The sequence below is a fragment of the Magallana gigas genome, chromosome 9, assembly GCF_963853765.1.
Source record: "Magallana gigas chromosome 9, xbMagGiga1.1, whole genome shotgun sequence".
NCBI classification, from domain to species: domain Eukaryota; kingdom Metazoa; phylum Mollusca; class Bivalvia; order Ostreida; family Ostreidae; genus Magallana; species Magallana gigas.
Genome location: NC_088861.1, coordinates 3,144,393 through 3,163,690, shown reverse-complemented (window position 1 = coordinate 3,163,690; position 19,298 = coordinate 3,144,393). Strand labels below are relative to the sequence as shown.

At 32.8% G+C, this 19,298-nt stretch overlaps 1 protein-coding gene and 2 long non-coding RNA genes across 8 annotated transcripts in view; 1 reads left to right on the top strand and 2 right to left on the bottom strand.

Annotated features, from left to right (window-relative positions):
- Positions 1-11,617, top strand: part of LOC136271957 (uncharacterized) — a 67,197-nt gene extending 55,580 nt beyond the window's left edge. For all 3 annotated transcript variants that reach the window (XM_066072561.1, XM_066072560.1, XM_066072558.1), the window contains 3 exons: positions 9,857-10,000; positions 10,126-10,286; positions 10,640-11,617. In XM_066072561.1, the coding sequence (XP_065928633.1) occupies positions 9,857-10,000; positions 10,126-10,286; positions 10,640-11,092 (758 nt within the window). In that variant the 3' untranslated portion in view covers positions 11,093-11,617. The remainder of the gene's footprint in view (positions 1-9,856; positions 10,001-10,125; positions 10,287-10,639) is intronic.
- Positions 11,618-11,758: 141 nt separating this feature from the next.
- LOC136271960 (uncharacterized) lies at positions 11,759-13,753 on the bottom strand. Its single transcript, XR_010709882.1, has 3 exons — positions 13,421-13,753; positions 12,403-12,558; positions 11,759-12,243 (listed from the first exon to the last, which is right to left on the bottom strand). It is a non-coding gene; the product is annotated as an uncharacterized lncRNA (long non-coding RNA).
- Positions 13,754-17,371: 3,618 nt separating this feature from the next.
- Positions 17,372-19,043, bottom strand: LOC109617162 (uncharacterized). 4 transcript variants are annotated; one of them, XR_010709881.1, is made up of 3 exons: positions 18,905-19,043; positions 18,337-18,478; positions 17,372-17,783 (listed from the first exon to the last, which is right to left on the bottom strand). It is a non-coding gene; the product is annotated as an uncharacterized lncRNA (long non-coding RNA). The 4 variants fall into 4 exon arrangements; XR_004602981.2 differs by having other exon boundaries at positions 18,337-18,492; positions 18,905-19,033; XR_004602982.2 differs by lacking the exon at positions 18,905-19,043 and adding an exon at positions 18,653-18,857.
- Positions 19,044-19,298: the final 255 nt, after the last annotated feature.

Below are 19,298 nucleotides of genomic sequence, written 5' to 3'. Positions count from 1 at the left end.
TTACATTGTACATGTATGTTTTATCGATGAATTTTTCCACGCTGTATCCATTATTACTGCTTTTAATTGTTAAACATAGGTAATCTCAGATTACAAAGCTCACCGAGACGAGACATCATCCTTATGAGACTTCACCTTTATGAGACCACCTTTATCATATTAAATGAAAATCATACTTTATGATCATGGATATTCATGGATTCTGTTTTGACACAATATCGTATGTCATCTGTTAAAAAATTGTATGATGATCATATGTTCATGTGTCAATCAATACAATGATATAAAATTAAATATTATATCATATTTACAACATATATCATGAAATACAATAAAATACCATAATAAACAATGATGAGATATGATATTGTAACGTATGACATTGTATTGTGTTATACATTATTGTATTTGATCAAATAATACAATATCATAATATATAAAACAATATAGTATTATATTACAATATCATATTACATAATACATCATAACATTGAAACATGATATTATATTGTATAATATAGTATGATATTGTATGATACTGTATCATTTTTGATACATAATATGATATTGTATCATATGATACAATATTATTTGATACAAAATAGTATCATATCAAATAATACAATATTATATGTTAAAGTAAAATATTATATAATACAATATCATATTAAACATATTGTATCATATGATACAATAATATATTTTACAATATTATACAAATGATACAATATTATATGTTAAAGTAAAATATTATATAATACAATATTATATTAAACATATTGTATCATATGATACAATAATATATTTTACAATATTATACAATACAATTTCATTTGATGTGATAATATATCATATTATAAACCAATATCATATTATACAATATCGTATGATACGATATTAAATAATTAATAACAATTTCATTTGATGTGATAATATATCATATTATAAACCAATATCATATTATACAATATCGTATGATACGATATTAAATAATTAATAACAGTATCATATTATACATTGTGATATAATTCTATATTACAGAAACTAATATCATGTTATACAAAATCGTATGATACAATATTATGGAATATACAATATAGTATCATAGGATACAATTTTATATTTTGCAATATCTTATGTAATAGTATCATGTGATTAAATAATAAATTAATAATACAATATAATATTATACAATATTGTATAATAATATACAAAACTATACATAACAATATCATGATACAATATCATAACATAAAATATCAAAAAAAATTATATATCATATCGTATCATATAACTTTTTATAATATTACATATGATATTATATTGTATCATATTAAACAATATTGTTTCATACCATACAATACTATATCATAGGAATCATGTTATATCATTTATCAACAAACACATCTATCTATCGAGCAGGTTTGAGTGAGGTAGGATATTTCTTTAGCATCCTTGATAATGGAGATTAGGCTCTGCATCTGAAGCAACCTCTGCGTTTCATTTATAATATAGTTAAATCAACTATGCAAGCTATCATCTATAAAACATGTGACCTGTTCCAAAAAAGCTAAACCTCATCCAGCATCCGAAACCTATGGCTCGGATTCAGCATTCAAGTCTGTCAGGTGCATCAGTATACATAAGACGCATCTCCATGCAAGTTTGGTGAAGTTCAGACCAGTAATTACTAAGATATCATCATCAGAGGGCACTAGAAATTAAAACCTTAACCTGATCCAGCATCCGCAACCTATGGCTCAGATTCAACATCCATGCCTGTCAGGTGAATCTATATCATAAGACACACCATCCATTCAAGTTTGGTGAAGTTAGGACCTGTAATAACTAAGATTTATTTTTAGCATCCTTGATAATGGAAATCAAGCTCTGCAACTGAAGCTTCCTCTGTGATTCATTCATACTACAGTTTAATCAACTATGCAAGTTTGAAAAAGTACTATTATCTATTAAACATGTGACCTGTTCCAAAAAACTTAACCATATCCAGCATCTGCAACCTATGGCTCAGACTCAGCATTCAAACCTGTCAGGTGCATCAGTATCATAAGACGCACCATCCATGGAAGTCTGGTGAAGTTAGGTCAAGTAATAACTAAGATATAATCATCAGAGGGCACCTGTTTCAAAAACTTTAACCAGCTCTAAAAACCTTAACCTCCTTCAGCATCCGAAACGTATGGCTCAGATTCAGCATTCAAGCCTGTCTGGTGCATCAGTATCATAAGATACACTATTCATGCAAGTTTGGTGAAGTACGGACCTGCAGTAACTTAAGATATTGCTATCAAAGGGCACCTGCAACAAAAACTTTAACCAGCTCCAAAAACCTTAACGTCCTCCAGCATCCAAAACCTATAGCTCAGATTCAGCACTCAAGCCTGTCTGTTGCATCAGTATCATAAGACACACCATCCATGCAAGTTTGGTGAAGTACGGACCTGCAGTAACTTAGATATTGCTATCAAAGGGCACCTGCAACAAAAACTTTAACTTGTCCAACAACCTTAACTTCCTCCAGCATCTGAAATTTAGGACTCATATTCAGCATCTAAGTCTTTCAAGTCCATAAGTAGGTCCAGATGCATCATCCATGCAAGTTTGGTGAAGATAGGACAAGTAATAGCTTAGATACAGGACCTGCAACAAAAACTTTAACCAGGTCCGGACGCCGACGCCGACACCGACACCGAGGGTATAGAATAAGCTCCCCCTGACTTCGTCTCGGTGAGCTAAAAATGGATTTGATTGACCCACGAATACGAACGTATGGCACAAATTCCATATACGTAACTTTTTAAAGGGGATTGGCATACATTTTCAGAGATAAGAAGGACAACTCGTGTTTGCTTTTTTCAACATTAAAATACGAAAACATATCTTGTATATATATTAAGCACTAAAATTGTAATTTCATTTCATACCTCTCAAATTCAACAGAAGATCCTAATACCGCTCTGTACGATACGGCACAAGTTCAATGAATGCAAACAATAGAAAAAGGCTAGTTGAACTTTTTAGGACCATGAGTGAACTATAGTGAACGTTGTTCATCTTCATCGATATCAAACCTCTGAACTGTGCTGTCCATCGGCATCACTTTATGCTTGCAAACACCCAGATATGTTATTTATAACAAATCATAGGTTTAGTTTGAACTTATTTCATTGTAAAATGATTACAATGGGATCGGGCACAAGTTCTAAAACATATTTAGCCCTTTCCCTATACAATAATTTACATACAAATTTTTCACAAGCAAATAAGTAATAGATACACCGTACATTTTAAACTGTTTTGTGGTGTTGTGTAAATTATACCATGGTATGGTTCACGACCCAGGGTTTGACCTCACGAGACGAAGTTGATGAAAATTAAATTGATCAGAAACAAGTTCTAACCAACTACTTGTTTCCCTCAATAAATTCCCTTTAAAAGAAGAGCTATAGCTCTGTTTAAATAAATAGAAAAATGTTCTCATTTTAAAACTTTAAAAATATTTAGATTGTTTACAAAGTAAGTTTTAGCTAAGGGATTCATCTCTGAAACTATAGTTACTTTAAGGTAATAATGACGGGCAAGGTGTTTGCCATTCAGCCTCCTTAAAATGGAATTTTTCTTACTATTTGACCGGCTTTTAAAATATTTGATTTTTTAAAATATCAAAAAACAAATCTAGAAGTAATTCTGTCACTGCAATTTAAATGTTTTTCAAGCCATTAGATGCGCACAACAATAAACTTTCTTTTTATTGCAACTGTTCATATATCTGAACTGAATAATTGAATAATGATATATTGCAACACGAGAAATTTTGTTACCAATGCAAAGATTTTACATACTTAGAAGTCAATGCTCAAAAGCATAATCATTTTTTTTCAGAAAGTTTTCATTTTAGCTGTCAAGTTAAATACTGGTATTATTTCACCGATTAGATCTCCCATGGATTGGTTCCGCCTGATCGCTTTCAGTCGCAATAGTAATTGAGTAAGGCATTTAACGTAACGACCTATTTAATCAATATTTTCCCGTCTCGTAGAAGACACCAAGTTTAATCATGTTGACATCAACAAATGTGCATATTTTGACCGAATTACCTTCCGGGTGTGCGTGAAATGAAGAATTGTGTTGTGTTCCTTTTGTGTTTGGTCACTGTGAAGACAGAAGGTAAGAATTGTGGGGAGGGGATATTTACTTCTTGAGCAAAAAATGAGATTTTTGTCATGATATGCAGGTTTTATTGGAGTAAGTTAACACCATTAAACACAAGCAACAACTCTACTGTGACATTTTCGGTTTTTTCCTTAACAACCAGTGTACGCCTGTGATAATGAGGAACTGTCCAGACATCTTTACAACGCAACACTCCAGGAAAACTGTTATCAAAACGCTACCTCTTGTCGGTCCACCTGCTCTTCCGGTCATGTGTTAGAAAACGGAAGTCAGACGACGAATCACGTCTGTAACGGTACCTCATGGATCCCGAACACGGTAACATGTCTGCGTACGTACAATTCAGACGGATTTTTTGGGTGGTGTGTGTCAGGGAGTGTAATGCAGTGAATCTTAACTTAGAGTGATAGTTTAATCCTACACTACTTAGTACTCAATACTTTTTAAAAATGGAATTTTAAGAACACAAAAAATGAAATATCAAACCTTTATCTTATGTTGAAAAATGCAACATTTCTGAGAACATTCCCAATATAGATCAGATCTGTTGGATACTGAAATAAAAAGTGTTTTAAACTTATAAGACATCCATTGTCAAGCTTTCACTAATTGTTGCTGTGTTAAATATGGTCTAATAAATCAAATATTAACACGAAGTTAATATTCCGAACAAAATCAAATCCTTACATTAACGATTTGCCACCAGCTCAATGACAATATTTAGAGTCGGCGTGGGTTAACTGTTAGAATGGGGTGTTTTTGTCAGGAACAATTTGCAAGTAAACTTGTTGGTATGTGTTTGACTTACTTGAAAAGTAATATACACATATTTCAAGATACATGTATTATAAGAAACACGTTTCGTCATGCACATGTAACAAAGAAAGCTGGATTATCAAGATTTGTATATTTGTTGTTGACAGCTGCAAGGACTCCAGTGATGACGACAAACTTTACCATCGTGTATGTGACAGAGGACCAGCCAGCCGGAAACTGTCTCTACGGTTTTAACGTCAGAATGTGGGAGAGTATAAGCAGCTTCCGGAATGCTATTCGTTCGACATGCGGAGAGTTGGAGACAGGATCTATTTCAATTGAAAATCTGGAACTTTCACCTTTGGCTTTTCAGGTAAGTTATATATGACTGTACTAACCTACAAAGATCCAACTCTTAGAAATGAAAATACATGTGACTTCATATTAATTAAATAAATGACAAGTTGCCATATTGTTTTTTACAGATTAATGTTGTATTCGACGTTAAATTCTCAGGAGAAGGCACCGAAACATCCCGCGGTATCTGCATGCATATGATTGAAATCATATCTAACGGACATCAGAACTATCTGAAACCTTTCTCCGTCATTTCCTGCAATGCTTCGCACAGCACAGTAACAAAGAAGCAGACGACATGGAGCGCCGCCTTTGAGTACAACTGTACCGAGATGTTGGGTTCACAGCCGTTGGCGAGTTCAGGGGGTGTTCGATGTGGTAAGAATCAAGATGAAGATGCAAAGTGATTTTAGTCTTGAAGAAATTCCTGGACGGCAATTGCTATTGATGGTACATGTACCAATCGTATAGTAGATTTCATGACTGAACCTTATATACATGTACAATTTTTTTAAGTTCCTTGCTTTCCTGGAAATTACCTAAACTCGACCCGATGTGAGCCCTGCCTCCAAGGAACGTATCAGGCGGTTCCGGGTCAGCTGATCTGTGACGTATGCCCATCCAGAAAACACGTCACAGAGGACAGAACTGAATGCCTAAGTACTTGTGGAGAAAAATCCATTCTATCGTTTTATGTTCCTGTTTGACAATAAACATATATTAGAAAATAAGAATTGAAGATATCTCTTTCAATCTTTTCTAGATTCGATGTGTGAATCTACTTTCCTTAGTCAGAAGACCCAAAGTATTGATTTAACGTGTAACTCCGAGAGTCAAATGTGTATGTCCACCTGCTTGGGTGGGTACATACAAGATGACGGGGGACTTTCTACAGTGTATAACTGCAGCGGTGAAGAATGGTTTCCTCCTCTTAAGAGTTGTATAAGTAAGTCTCTTGTTGATTAATTGCATTGAAGGAACCATGTAACATTGAATGCTACTGATCATTAAGTTTATTTGATTTTTAATTCATAAATGTGCTTTTCATTTAACATTTTATATTAATAGAATATGAATATTCCACATACACCGTTGACCTAGAAGCTGTCTATAGGACCAACGATGCAGTGGCGGCAACTTGTTTAAGTCAATTCCAAACCTTTACTTCTGCTCACAGAGATTACTTCCAAACAAACATATCTACCTCCTGTAGCGAACTTCATGACAGAAATGTGACCATTGAAAATATAACTATTGGATCCATCGCATTCCATGTAAAGTATAGATGTTGTTGTTTCATAATATTGAAATTAATAGTTTTAATTTCATCTGAATTTTTTTTTTACTTTTTTAGCTTGATATAAGATATTTCATTTTATTTAACAGTGATAAGAACGCATGGCAGTGTAACTAAGTAAAATGTCACTTTTGAGCAGATAACACAAAATATACACCTATTTTGCTTTTCAAGACAGTTTAGTGACCTTATAATGATTTGTAATTCTGCCTGAAATCCCGTTGAAAAGTTTGCTTGAATTTATTAAAAAAGTAACAAAAATTCATTAGTTTTCATTTTGAGAAAACCTGTACAATCTAAATTTCCCATTTTATGAATGCCATTGCCCAAATATTGATTAAAAAGTTTTTGTATTGACTTACATGTAGTTTATTTTCTATCATATTTTAAGATTATTTACTTACTTTTGGAGAATTATTTTGTTAAAAGTGTGCTATTTAACTTTTCTCTAAATATTTAATTATGGTAAATGCGTCAGTATCAATTTAAAAAAAAGGTTTTTGCACTAATACAATTATTAATGTTCTAACAGATAAAGATGACATTTCATCTGAAATTTTATGGATCATGGCCAACAAAAACAATGGATTTGTGCATGGACATAATAGAAATCACTTTTAAAAGTCGGACGACTTATCTACATCCATACACAATCTTACAATGCACAGACGGGCGAACCAATGTGACCAAAGTATCGGCACAAAGATCCGGCGATGTGCTTAACTGTCCGGATGGACGGCTCGTCATCAACTCCACAGAGGCGTCCTACTGCAGTAAGTCAGAGTTCTAAAACTAAACAAAGTGAGTGAACTGATTTTGTCATTTTATGGGTTTGTTTTACTGAAACCAAGTAAAATTTTTACATATCAATGTAAAAAGATGATTGTGTAGAAACCAACTGTACGAGTTCAAAACTATAATCAAAAGAAAACGTATACAGTATAATGAAAAGTAATGGTCTGATTCACATTAGTTTCAGTTCCATTGCAAAAGATGATACTATACCTGCCTATACAGATGTTATTAATTCAGTATATTACAATATTTCTTTATAGTAATTCCTCTACAAATTCTTTATTACTACCTTAGTTTGTTTATATTAATGGTATCATTATAAGATATAGTCTTTATCATAATATCTTACGTACGAGATTTGACAATTTTTTTTATTTTGACCATTCTTCATAGTTCCATGTTCAGCTGGGACATTTCAAAATGATTTGATATGCTTACCGTGTCCCAATGGAACTTATCAACCAATTATTGGCCAAACCTTTTGTCACAACTGCTATGATTGGACAAAAGTAAACGAGGACCGCACTGAATGTCGGCTAGAAGGTATGACTATGATGAGAAAAATAGATTTGAACTTTTATTAATTTTTAGTATAAGAACGTAAAGAGTTAAATATCTAGGTTTTGCCATTAGATTTTATTATGTTTGAGGTTTTTTATGACAATTTAGAAATCACAACTTTGGGTAATATATCTTACACTGGGTCCTCGCCAGTAACGGAAGTGACTTTAATACCAAATGTCACAGAGCAGTCGACGGAAAGTTTCACAACATACTCCTTGACTACAACATCGACAGAGAAATCCACGAGCTCTTCACCGACTACTACAGCAATGCGGACTACCAAAGGTCGGTGGAAGATACTGATGGATAAATTAACATATTTATCCAAGGCATGTGTTCTCACCCGTATAAAATAAGTATTACATTATTGTATTACGAGATTGTTCAAAAATATATGAAAAGCGACATAGAGTCCTTGTCATTTGATAGGTTTATAGAATGGAAGTCAGACTTGTTGCCAGATAAGTGATTGTAAAACTCGACAAAATAGTTTTAGGAAATCATGAAACTTAAATTTGCAGTTGGAACAGAAGATTCAGGGACAATTTTATGTTCCAAAATATGTGTTTTTCTATGTTGTAAGGTTACACCATTCCTTGTGGTTTGAACCAACTTTCCTCAGCCATTCCAAATTCAAAATACACGTGCGCTGCACACAACCAAACCTGTACGGTAGAGTGTAGTAGTGGATACGTCACCAGTGAGGGGGAGGCGTCTGTAGAGTACAGGTGTGAGGGCGATGTGTGGACTCCAGACCGGAAAGTCTGTCTGGGTAAGAACCTAAATGTAATTTTATACAAAACTATCTTTTATCTGTATCGCAATGAAAACCTTATACTGAACAACCGTCACTATACTTCATAAATATTCACCAATGAAAATTAAAACCTGGGCATTGCTTAATTGCTAAATACTAAATAAATACTGTTTTAATTATGATTATAGAATGTTTCCAAAAACTGCTTAAACCCTTAGGAGGATATAATTAAGGTTACCACTTCAAAGAAAAAATACAAAACGGGTGTATTCGTATAATTATTTAATATTTGGTAATTCAAAAGAAAGAAAAATCGACAGGTAATGTGTTCTCGTTTCTCTCTACAGAATACGATAATCCCTTTACAACAAGCGCCCTCTACATGACTTACAGCACTGTGGACCAAGTAGCTTTGTCCTGTCTTCAAGATTTCCGAGAAATCACAGAAAGAAACAAGGAACTATTTCAGAAGACCATCACGGACTACTGTGGGGATTTGGGTATAAACGCTGGGGGTGTGAAGATCGAAAACATCACATCAATTTCACTCTCGTTTCAAGTAAGATCATTAATGATAGCATTGTTAAGTTAAAGTATCAAACAGAGTGGTTTAAAATATATTCTTTAATGTTATTATTGGGCTTTCTTTGCAGATAACAAATACAATATTGATTACGTTCTACGAAGAAAGCGTTGACGTCCGTGAGGTTTGCCTTGACTATATCACGCTGATATTTCTTAACGTTCCTTCCCTACTCATGCCGTACTCTCGACTCAACTGTACCTCGGGGTTATCCGACGTTACCAAAGTGTCCGCCAGTCACGGCAGTCCGTCCTATAGCTGTAATAACAGGACATATCTGGTGAACAGGACAAACCAAGTATATTGTGGTATGTAATTCAATAGCAATAGAAAGTTGCCGCATTTTAGTAATGTTTCATTGCCTAGAAAGGTTGCATGTATTGCAATGTTATATATTGTAAATTGCCCATAAATTAAATTTTATATGAAGGACTCAATTATAGTTATTGATAAACAGTGATTGTTATTTTTTAAGTTGTATATTGCTGGATAAGTAAATCATTTGATACCATGCAGTTTTCATTGAAACAAAATGACGTTTTTGTTTTACTAGTTCCCTGTGCCCCCGGAATGTACATGGTATCCTCTCAATGTGTCCTTTGTCCTGAAGGTCATTACCAACCACTTCCGGGTCAGCTCACATGTGAACCATGCACTGAAAACAGGACGGTGGTGGAGAGTGGAACAAACTGTACAGGTAAAAATAAACTGCGGAATAGTTACATGAGCTTTAAAGAAAAAATGGAGCCTAGCATTGGCTTTTATTTCTAGTCATTGCTGTTCTCATTCTCCAAATTTATAATTATGCTTTTGTTTTATTAGAAATAGTTGATGATGAAAATGATTTCAACTTCGGAAAATCACAAGTAGGACCCACAGGCCTAACGGAAACGGAAATAATCGTCATTGCAGCGGTGTCTGTCTGTTTGGTTTTTTTACTTGTTGTTATAGCAACAGTATACTACTGCAAGAAGTCTAAAGCAGTAAGTACAGAACTAAAGTTTTTTTTCTATTTAATATCACCTATTACACAACTAACAATCCCACTCCAGCGCAGTTTTCTCAATTTTTGTGTGTTGGTGTCTTGGATTATAGTAAGGGAAAAAATTGATGGTAAAAAAAATTATACTTTTTTTCTTTTACATATTGATAATCTTAATAATTATTCTTCAATCATGAATGTACTTGATCATAAATGAAGATAATTTATTTTGTAACTTTAAAATATGTCTCTACATACATTTACTTGTTTTATTGAAAGGAAATATCATCAAAATCTCTCTTTTATTTATATTTTAACATTCAATTTATCATGCGTTCATTTCCCATTCTGCAGAAGAGAAGAACATCTCATGCAGATGTATCAAGTGACGCTAAGTCAGGAGACGGTGTGTCAGTCAAATCGGACGAGTACCTCAGAAGAAGTCATGAAGAACTGATTCCAAGTAAAAGTAGTTCCACAAACGATCCAAACTGGACTTACCAGGACGAAAAAATCGAAAAATCCACTTTTGCAAGTGCAAACGAGGCTAAAGCATTGGACGTCCTTAATACTATAATTGACATTAACATCGACAATGAAGAATGTATTACAGCGCAGCCACCTGTTTTCGAGAACGTCCGAGAAGGAAAATGGCGGCCGTTACGTCATAAAAATGAAAGTAATGTTGCTGTCGTCATTAATAAGGCTAAAGAGACGGAGCCTGATAAGGCTCCATGCAGGACTCTCAGTGATTATGACAACTTCCAGATATATGTACCGGAACCGGAAATGTCAGATCCGGATTAATTAAACTCTATGAGATTATTTGTGATAATGAGATGCATGAGAATAATCAAAATGTTTAAAATTAACATTATATTTGTAGAATGTAACATTTGATCAATATACTTTATTATATTTTAGGATTTTTATACTAGGTATATTACTAATAATTTTTACTTTTTTACATGTTTTTCAAGAAGTACTTAAAAAACTTACAATGTATACATTTTCATATATATATTTTCATCAGCAAACATTCATTTTCCCCCATCCATTTAAGCTTATAGAGTTTATTAAATAGGCAGAAATGCCACAGAGATAATCAGAGAAAAAGGGAATGCTTTTTGTCATGGTCAGACGTATTCCACCATGAATTCTTTCCATTTTATTCTTTAACTACATGTATTATCATGCACATGAAATGTTAGGCAGTTTTCATAATTGTGTTCTATATAACTGTTCCATAATATTAAAAAAAAAAGCTCCACATTGAACGAAAAAATGAATGAAAATAAACAGTATACGATGCAATAAAATATGTTATTACTATATGCATTGTTTTATTACACTGTGTATGTAAGCCACTTTCTGTGGCTTAACTGTAAAAAAGATTGTTCCCAAGACTGCATTTAGTAAAACCTGCACATACAATACATGCAAGTTCAACTAAGTGCAAATGGGGCAATATTGATTGACATGTGTATTATGGACGAAATTAAAACAGCACATTAATATAGAATCATAATGTTTAAATCGAACAAGTTTTCTTTATTGATTTTTTAAAGTGTTCGTTTACAACGCTTTGTAATCAACTGTTACTTAAAATTTCAGAGTTGCAGTCACACAAGTATAATTATAATTTATTCGAGATCGTTTTCCTGGTTTGTTAAAGCTATAGGTCCAACTTTATATAACACTATAAATGTTAGAAAAAGACATATATCATACACCATTTTGAAGTATTGTTCTAAAACATCATGTGTGTAAATTGAAAGCGCCAACATGACACAGAATACTAAATATATCCAAGTATGCAAATCGGTGTAAGGCACCAAAAGCAGGATAGAGGCAAGCGTCTCGATGACTCCGACCAAAAGCATGTATCCATCTGGTGAAGGTGTGATTCCAAATAACACAGTGGGGCACACAGTAGCATATTGTGCAAACTCTTGTCTCTAGATATTAAAAAATAAACTAAATAATCATTCTTTACAAATTTTACAACTAGTACAATAATTGTTTTTAATTTTCAATTACACTATGATTAGTCATCAACTTTATCCCCATCATTGTCCTATTAGTTATGCATGGCTTACAATTTTATCTTTACTAACCGTTTCTTTATGGTCCTTTGAAAATAATCGACTAGTTACTTTGACCAAGCCTGCTCTCAGAAATATGAGGGTCAGTATCCATGACAACACGTACAAAGGCACGCTCAGAAAGTCCATGTTTTGTCCTGCACTTCTTGTTACAAATCAGATGTTACCCTAAAGTCAGAAATCAAAAAGATCACACATAATTTACCTTTTTTCGTTACTCTATAGGTTCATATAAGGAAACATATTTGCAAATGTAAGTATTAGTACGTGAAGTGCTTAAGGAACATTATTTCAAATTCATTCATTTTCATTGAAAAGCAAATTTTTTATACAGAGCTTCATTCGAAGATCAATGCGAGAATAAACGTTACTCCATATATAACAAAGAACGCAGCTAATCCTTTTTGTCAATCAATAGACTGGTGCACTGTCCGCATTGTTTACATAAATTTATCAAGGCCGATCATTGACCCTTTAAAAGGAAAACCAGTTCGACAGTGTGTTTGTATGAACAATCAAAACATGTAGAAAATTACTGTGTTGAAAACCCCTTTTTCTCCATATGCTCTAAATATAATAAAAAGGGCTCTTTTATTTCTTTATAAATGAACATCATTTAAAACAGCGCCAGGTTTCCTTAACATGCTGTTGTAAATTCGACATGCTACTTTGATTATGTATAGCTGTACAATGTATCATCTTGAAACAATTCTCTTAATTTTCGTAATATACGATAATTAAATTTTAGAGACATTTCATAAATAACAAAGTAAACTTCACAATATTAATATTGCTAAGACTGAATTAGGTTTGGCATCATAGTGGTTCAATGTGGTAAGAACACGCAATTCATTTTCGAAGAGAGGCTGAAAGTCAATTTAGACATAAACAGTCTATTTTGGAGAAAAAAAATTTCAAAGGGACTTATTTTAATTAAAACGCCAACAACAATCTGCCCCCCCCCCCCCCTGTATTTACAAAATACAGGCACAAATTATTATATCTAAACGAGATAGTAGGGACCAAATACCTTTTTACAGTAGATATACAGGTATCTCCGTTTTCCTCAATTTCTTGCCCCGGAATTTGTTCACAATTTCCCAACTTCACGCCTGGTCTTTCCTTTAACCAGCTGTTAAATGATTTTCCGAGTTCTGCTGGAAAGGCCCGATAAGTTGCGATTGATTATTTTAAATCGACTAGAACTTTTAAATTAACCCGTGCATGTACGGATATTTTTTACCCGAGAAAATCGTGCAGTCTTGCAACAGATCTAGATCTTTGCTACGCGTACATATATAACGATTCGTCGTGTGAATGTTTAAGAGTAAATTCTTTAAGGTGTTTTAGGAAAGACTCTGTGTTCTTTATATTTTTGATCGATCAATTCATTAAAGCTAAATAAATTAAAGAAAAGACGATGCGCACTACTACGCATAGTGTGTACAATTGTATTTGCTGCAAACGTTCCTGATATATAACTGCTTATTGTCAACACACATCATGCAGTCACAAGTACATGTATACTAACATGTCAGAATATCTACATGCGTGTATATTGTCTATGTATTGTATATAGTAGATACTGCATAAGACCAAAAGTAATAAAACTTCCAAAAAAAAAAAATTAACTATGTCAGCTCACAGCGTCAAAACACTAGGTGAAGAAAATTTTATATGAGTGAGTTTAACATTTTATACCACATTTGTATATAAACGTATGCATATAGTTATCATTCTCACGTAAACATATTCCTTTTATTGTCAGCTATGTGTACATGTTTGCTCGAGTTCTCAGTTAATGATTCAAAAACACATTCACATTTAGATATCTTGAATTAAATTTTTTTAATGCATTTTATACCCATTTTAAAGAAAGCAGTACTTTCCTGTATTCTCTATAAGTACAAAATTTGATATAATTATATTTAGAAAATTAACATTTTGGATTGCATATAAAAATTCCATAAAATACATGTACTAACCAGAATCCCACACTAACTATTAAAGAATAAGCAATTTGCAATGCAGAAAATGTTATAACTTTTATAGTATTTCAGCACGAAGCATTGGCTGAATTAATTTTATTGTAAATAGTCAAAACAATGAATTTCTAAACTATTCATAGCTTCTACAAACAAAAATGGATCTTATACAATTATATATTCTATAATGCAAAATTTATATTTTCAAAATATTATGAAAACACACTAGTCTAACGTATAATATGTTAAATTTTCACAAGTTTTCTTTAATACAATGTACTAATAAGTAAACTGTTATTATATTTATAGTCAGCATGAATGAACAATTCCAAAGATGTAATCGTATAATCTATTCTTTGTCCAATGTAAGATTTTTATTAATTAGGCGATAGGTCCTGTTTTGTATAAAACTATACACGCCAGTAAAATACTGCTTGCTATCGTCACTTTGCCAGACTTTCCAAGAACACTGTGGCTGTAAATTGAAAGCGTCATCATGACACAGAATACTAAATACATCCAAGGGTGAAATGCGGTAAAAGTTATACTGCTAAACAAATCTTTCCCGTTTGGACTTGCATCTTATACATTATATCCCCATTATAACTTTGTCCATTAGAATCACAAAGCGGCATCATTTTTAATGTGGCTGTTGTAAATTGTGTACCATGTGACCTCAGCATGCAATTATGTACAAATGTATTGGGTAGCTACTAGTAATGCTTTTAGTCATTATAAGATCTACTTATAGTGGTAGAAGTACGTACGTGATTTGACAAGTGTAAAGACGCTTAACACAAGGCGACATTATACAGTACGAAGTATATTAAAAGAACAATCAGTAGGTGAGGTTTGTTTGTACAATTATAGCATGTTTATTTACAACAATATAATAATTCTACAATTTTAGATTTATTAGTTCTTACGCTTTTTTTAATTTGTACCTTACCTCCAACTTCGATATAATGCCAAGCATGTTGGTTATATATAAAAAGATATTTGTTCGGATATCAGAGATAAAAAAAAAATACCAAAATGGCGTAAAACTACATACTAGTGGTATAAAGCTTAAACTGATCTTAAAATTATCTACGTTTGAATAGCAAAGATGTACATTATTAATAACTTTCTTATAATCAGAATTGAATTAAAGGACATTGAAGAACAATACCTCCTCTTTCAGTAGATACAGGGTATGCCCGGAGCTTACTAAACTGACAAGTATTTTCGTTCCTCACAATCTCGAGCCCCACATTTTCTTGAAAGTTGACCACACTTAGAAAAGTGCACGTACACGTGCAAGTTGATTTAGGATAACTCACGAAAAAAAAACCCATGCTATTTTGCATATTATTTTGGAGTAGATCTATCCTACATGTATGTAAAACTTTATTGCTTTTCTTTTATGCATTCATGTATGATACAACCTCAACCCCTTTTTTCTCAATAAAAGGAACAGAGTTGCATGTAGCTTTCTTGAAATTATATTGTGCATTGCCGCTCTCCTTCAAAAGTATATCCCAGGATCTTTTACCTCATTTAATATCGAAGCAAAATGAAAATCCCCAAGAACTTTGTTTTGAAGCACTTCCTATTCTGTGAAAGGTTTAAGTACGTGGCAAAAACTGAAGAAAAAAAGATATCCCGGGAAAATACATCGATTTAACCCGTACCTCTTTCATAGGTACTAGTATGTGAAAATAGTAATAAGGGACAGAAAAGAGAAAGTTGAACTGAGTAAAGTGAATAAAAAAATGAACCCATATTAAGATTTTTTCTACGCATTTCACAAAAGGGGGAGCGTCATTCTGCATTGTGTGAAGTGGACAGTGATTTTATTTCTCGGATGTTTATTTCAATGTTTCTATTTTACTTAAACTATCGATTTGAAAAAAAATCAGTTCCCTCCCCCTCCTCTATTACTCTATTACCGATAGTCGGACAACTGATATACACTTTCCGTGACTAATTGCAAAGTCGTACACCTAAGATGTGCACTATCTACACTGCAACAATGGCCAAAAATTGTAAGCTGGTAATGCAGAAGCATAGTATGGTGGCATATCTCTGCCCCTTGTGTGCAAGTCATTTTTCTATTAAAGATGTCGACATGCAAGATAAACATGTTGACATGCAAGATAAATATGTTAACATACGACATACATGTAACTATGTTGACATGCAAGAAAATTGCAATCAGATAAGAAATATACAAAATCTCAAAAAATCTCAAATATCGCCCACCTGTGACATCCAGGATGCTAGATGCTACCTTTTCATGTCGACATGCAACTTATATATGTTAACATGCAAGATAAATATGCTGACATGCAACTTATTTATGTCGACATGCAACTTATTTATGTCGACATGCAACTTATTTATGTCAACATGCAACTTAGTTATGTTGACATGCGAGATAAATATGTTGACATGCAACTTAGTTATGTTTACATGCGAGATAAATAAGTTAACATGCAACTTATAAGTTGTATGTCAACATAACTAAGTTGCATGTCGACATAAATATGTTGCATGTCAACATATTATCCTGCATGATAACATAACTAAGTTGCATTTCGACATAGATAAGTTGCATGTCGACATAAAGAAGTTGCATGTTAACATAAATAAGTTGCATGTTGACATCAATAGGTAGCGTATCTAGCATCTTGGATGTCACATGTTGGCGATATTTGAGATTTTTTATAACTCTTATTTGATTGTAGTTTTCTTGCATGTTAACATAGTTATGTTGCATGTTGACATAACTATCTTGCATGTCAACACCTTTATCTTGCATGTCGATATAATTAATAGAAAAATAACTTGCACACAAGGGGCAGAGATATGCCACCATTGCATAGCTAAGTCTGGAATACTAGTATTGCAGTGTTGTTATTCATACATGTATCGGTTTCAATTCCGGATTTTGGAGTTGTTTCAACAATACTTTAAAATAATCAATTAACACTTATAGAAAAAAAACACTCAAATGACACAAGTTCTCTTTATTGATGTTGATAGTAATTTGTTACAATAATTAACAGTCATTTGCATTCTAAGCTTCAAAGTAATATAAATCTATTTTAATCTAATCTATTTTATAGGCATTTTTGATAACGTTAAAGGTTCCATTTTGTATAATACTAAACACGCTAGAAAAAGACACATTGGGACTACCATTTTGCCAAACTGTGCTAGAACACCATGGGTGTAAATTGCAAGCGCCATTAGGACAGCGAATACTAAATAAATCCTAGCGTGCACATTCGTTAAAGGAAGCATAAGCAGGATAGAACAAAGCGTCTCAATGACTCCGATCACAAACATGTATCCATCTGGTGGTGGAGTGTATCCGAATAAAACAGTAGGGCACACATCAGCACAGAGAACAAACCGTTTACTCTGAAAAGTATGACAATAAACAATTTACTTATTATTGTAATCTTGTTGACAGAATATCTTTAAAAAAACATAGGGGTGAATAAGAAGGAGACTTTTTTCTACTTTCTTTTCTTTTTATCTATGAATACATGTACTCATTGAAAAAAAAAAAGAATTCAAACAGTGGGTCATTGATCCAAGTTTTGATTTGGTTTTTTTACATGAAGCACTATTGCATCGACATTAAAAATTTTGGCATTCATACATCAGTTTAAATCAACATGTTTTAAGTACTAACCAGTAACTGTTTTAGTATAATTGTGCCTAAAATTGAAATCAATATTTGAATAAATGAACGTAGTTGAAAACTGAAGAAAAAAAAGATTTTCGAAAGTTAAGTTGAGTGTTTTAGCTTTTCTAATTTGTGTTTAAAAGCCTTACTAACCTATTATCCTTTAATTACTCAATTTATCATTAATCATAATTTAAAGCATCAAAATAAGCATCGTCAAAAGCATCAATATTTTTCTCTCTATGATGCATTTCTATGACTAATTTATGATTCATTGCTTACTGCTTGTTGGTGTTCCTTTGGAAATAAACGACTGGTTACTTTGACCAAGCCTGCTTTCAGAAACATGGCGGCCAGTATCCATGACAACACGTACAAAGCTACACCCACAACGTCCATGTCTTGTTACAGCTAAGATTTTTCCCTGAAGTTGTAAAACTGAAAGTATACATGTAGTCCATTTCATTAATTTTCCTTTGCAATTAGTTTTACCTGATAAATGTTTGTAAAACAGTTAGATGGTCACTTTGCAATACATCTCCAAAAGTTTACCTAGAAAATCGCATAACTGAAAAGAAAAAAATCAAGTTTTCTGTACCTTTAAGAGGATATATCCCAAGCTTATTATACCAAACAGTCACTGTGTATTTCTCCAATGGAAGTTAAAACTAAATAAACATGAAAACTTTAATCCTTAGCTTAATTGAACTAAGAACAAAATTTTTGTACATGATAACGTATATATTACGGGAAAAAAAACACGCTGTCTATTTACAGGAGAAAAATCACGTGACAATTGTCAAGGTAAACTCTCAACGTCTTGTGACCAGCTAAATATAGATTTCATTACCTGCCACACTGATCCTAAACATGCAAGTTCACTGAACAATTATGTCGTTTCTCCTACACGAGATGTAGACATGCAAGGATTGGAGATGAATCTTCTGTACTTTAGACATGAGAGAGGACCATAGTAAGGGATGAATCGTGCATTGTTATATGTTAAATCAGTCGAGCAATAACGTTCCATTGTTGCACTCTTAAGATGATAAGCACGGTATATTATAATACATACCTCTGCATGTGTATAAAGTACATTGTAATACAGGAAGTGAGCATGGATTTACATTCGAGATATCATTGTAGTGTTCTTTTTATATTTACTGGCAATTTGACTCAACCAAACTCTTTTTTATGAGCATTAAAAGTTAGAGTTGGTTAAAATTTATTTATTTAATTTTTTA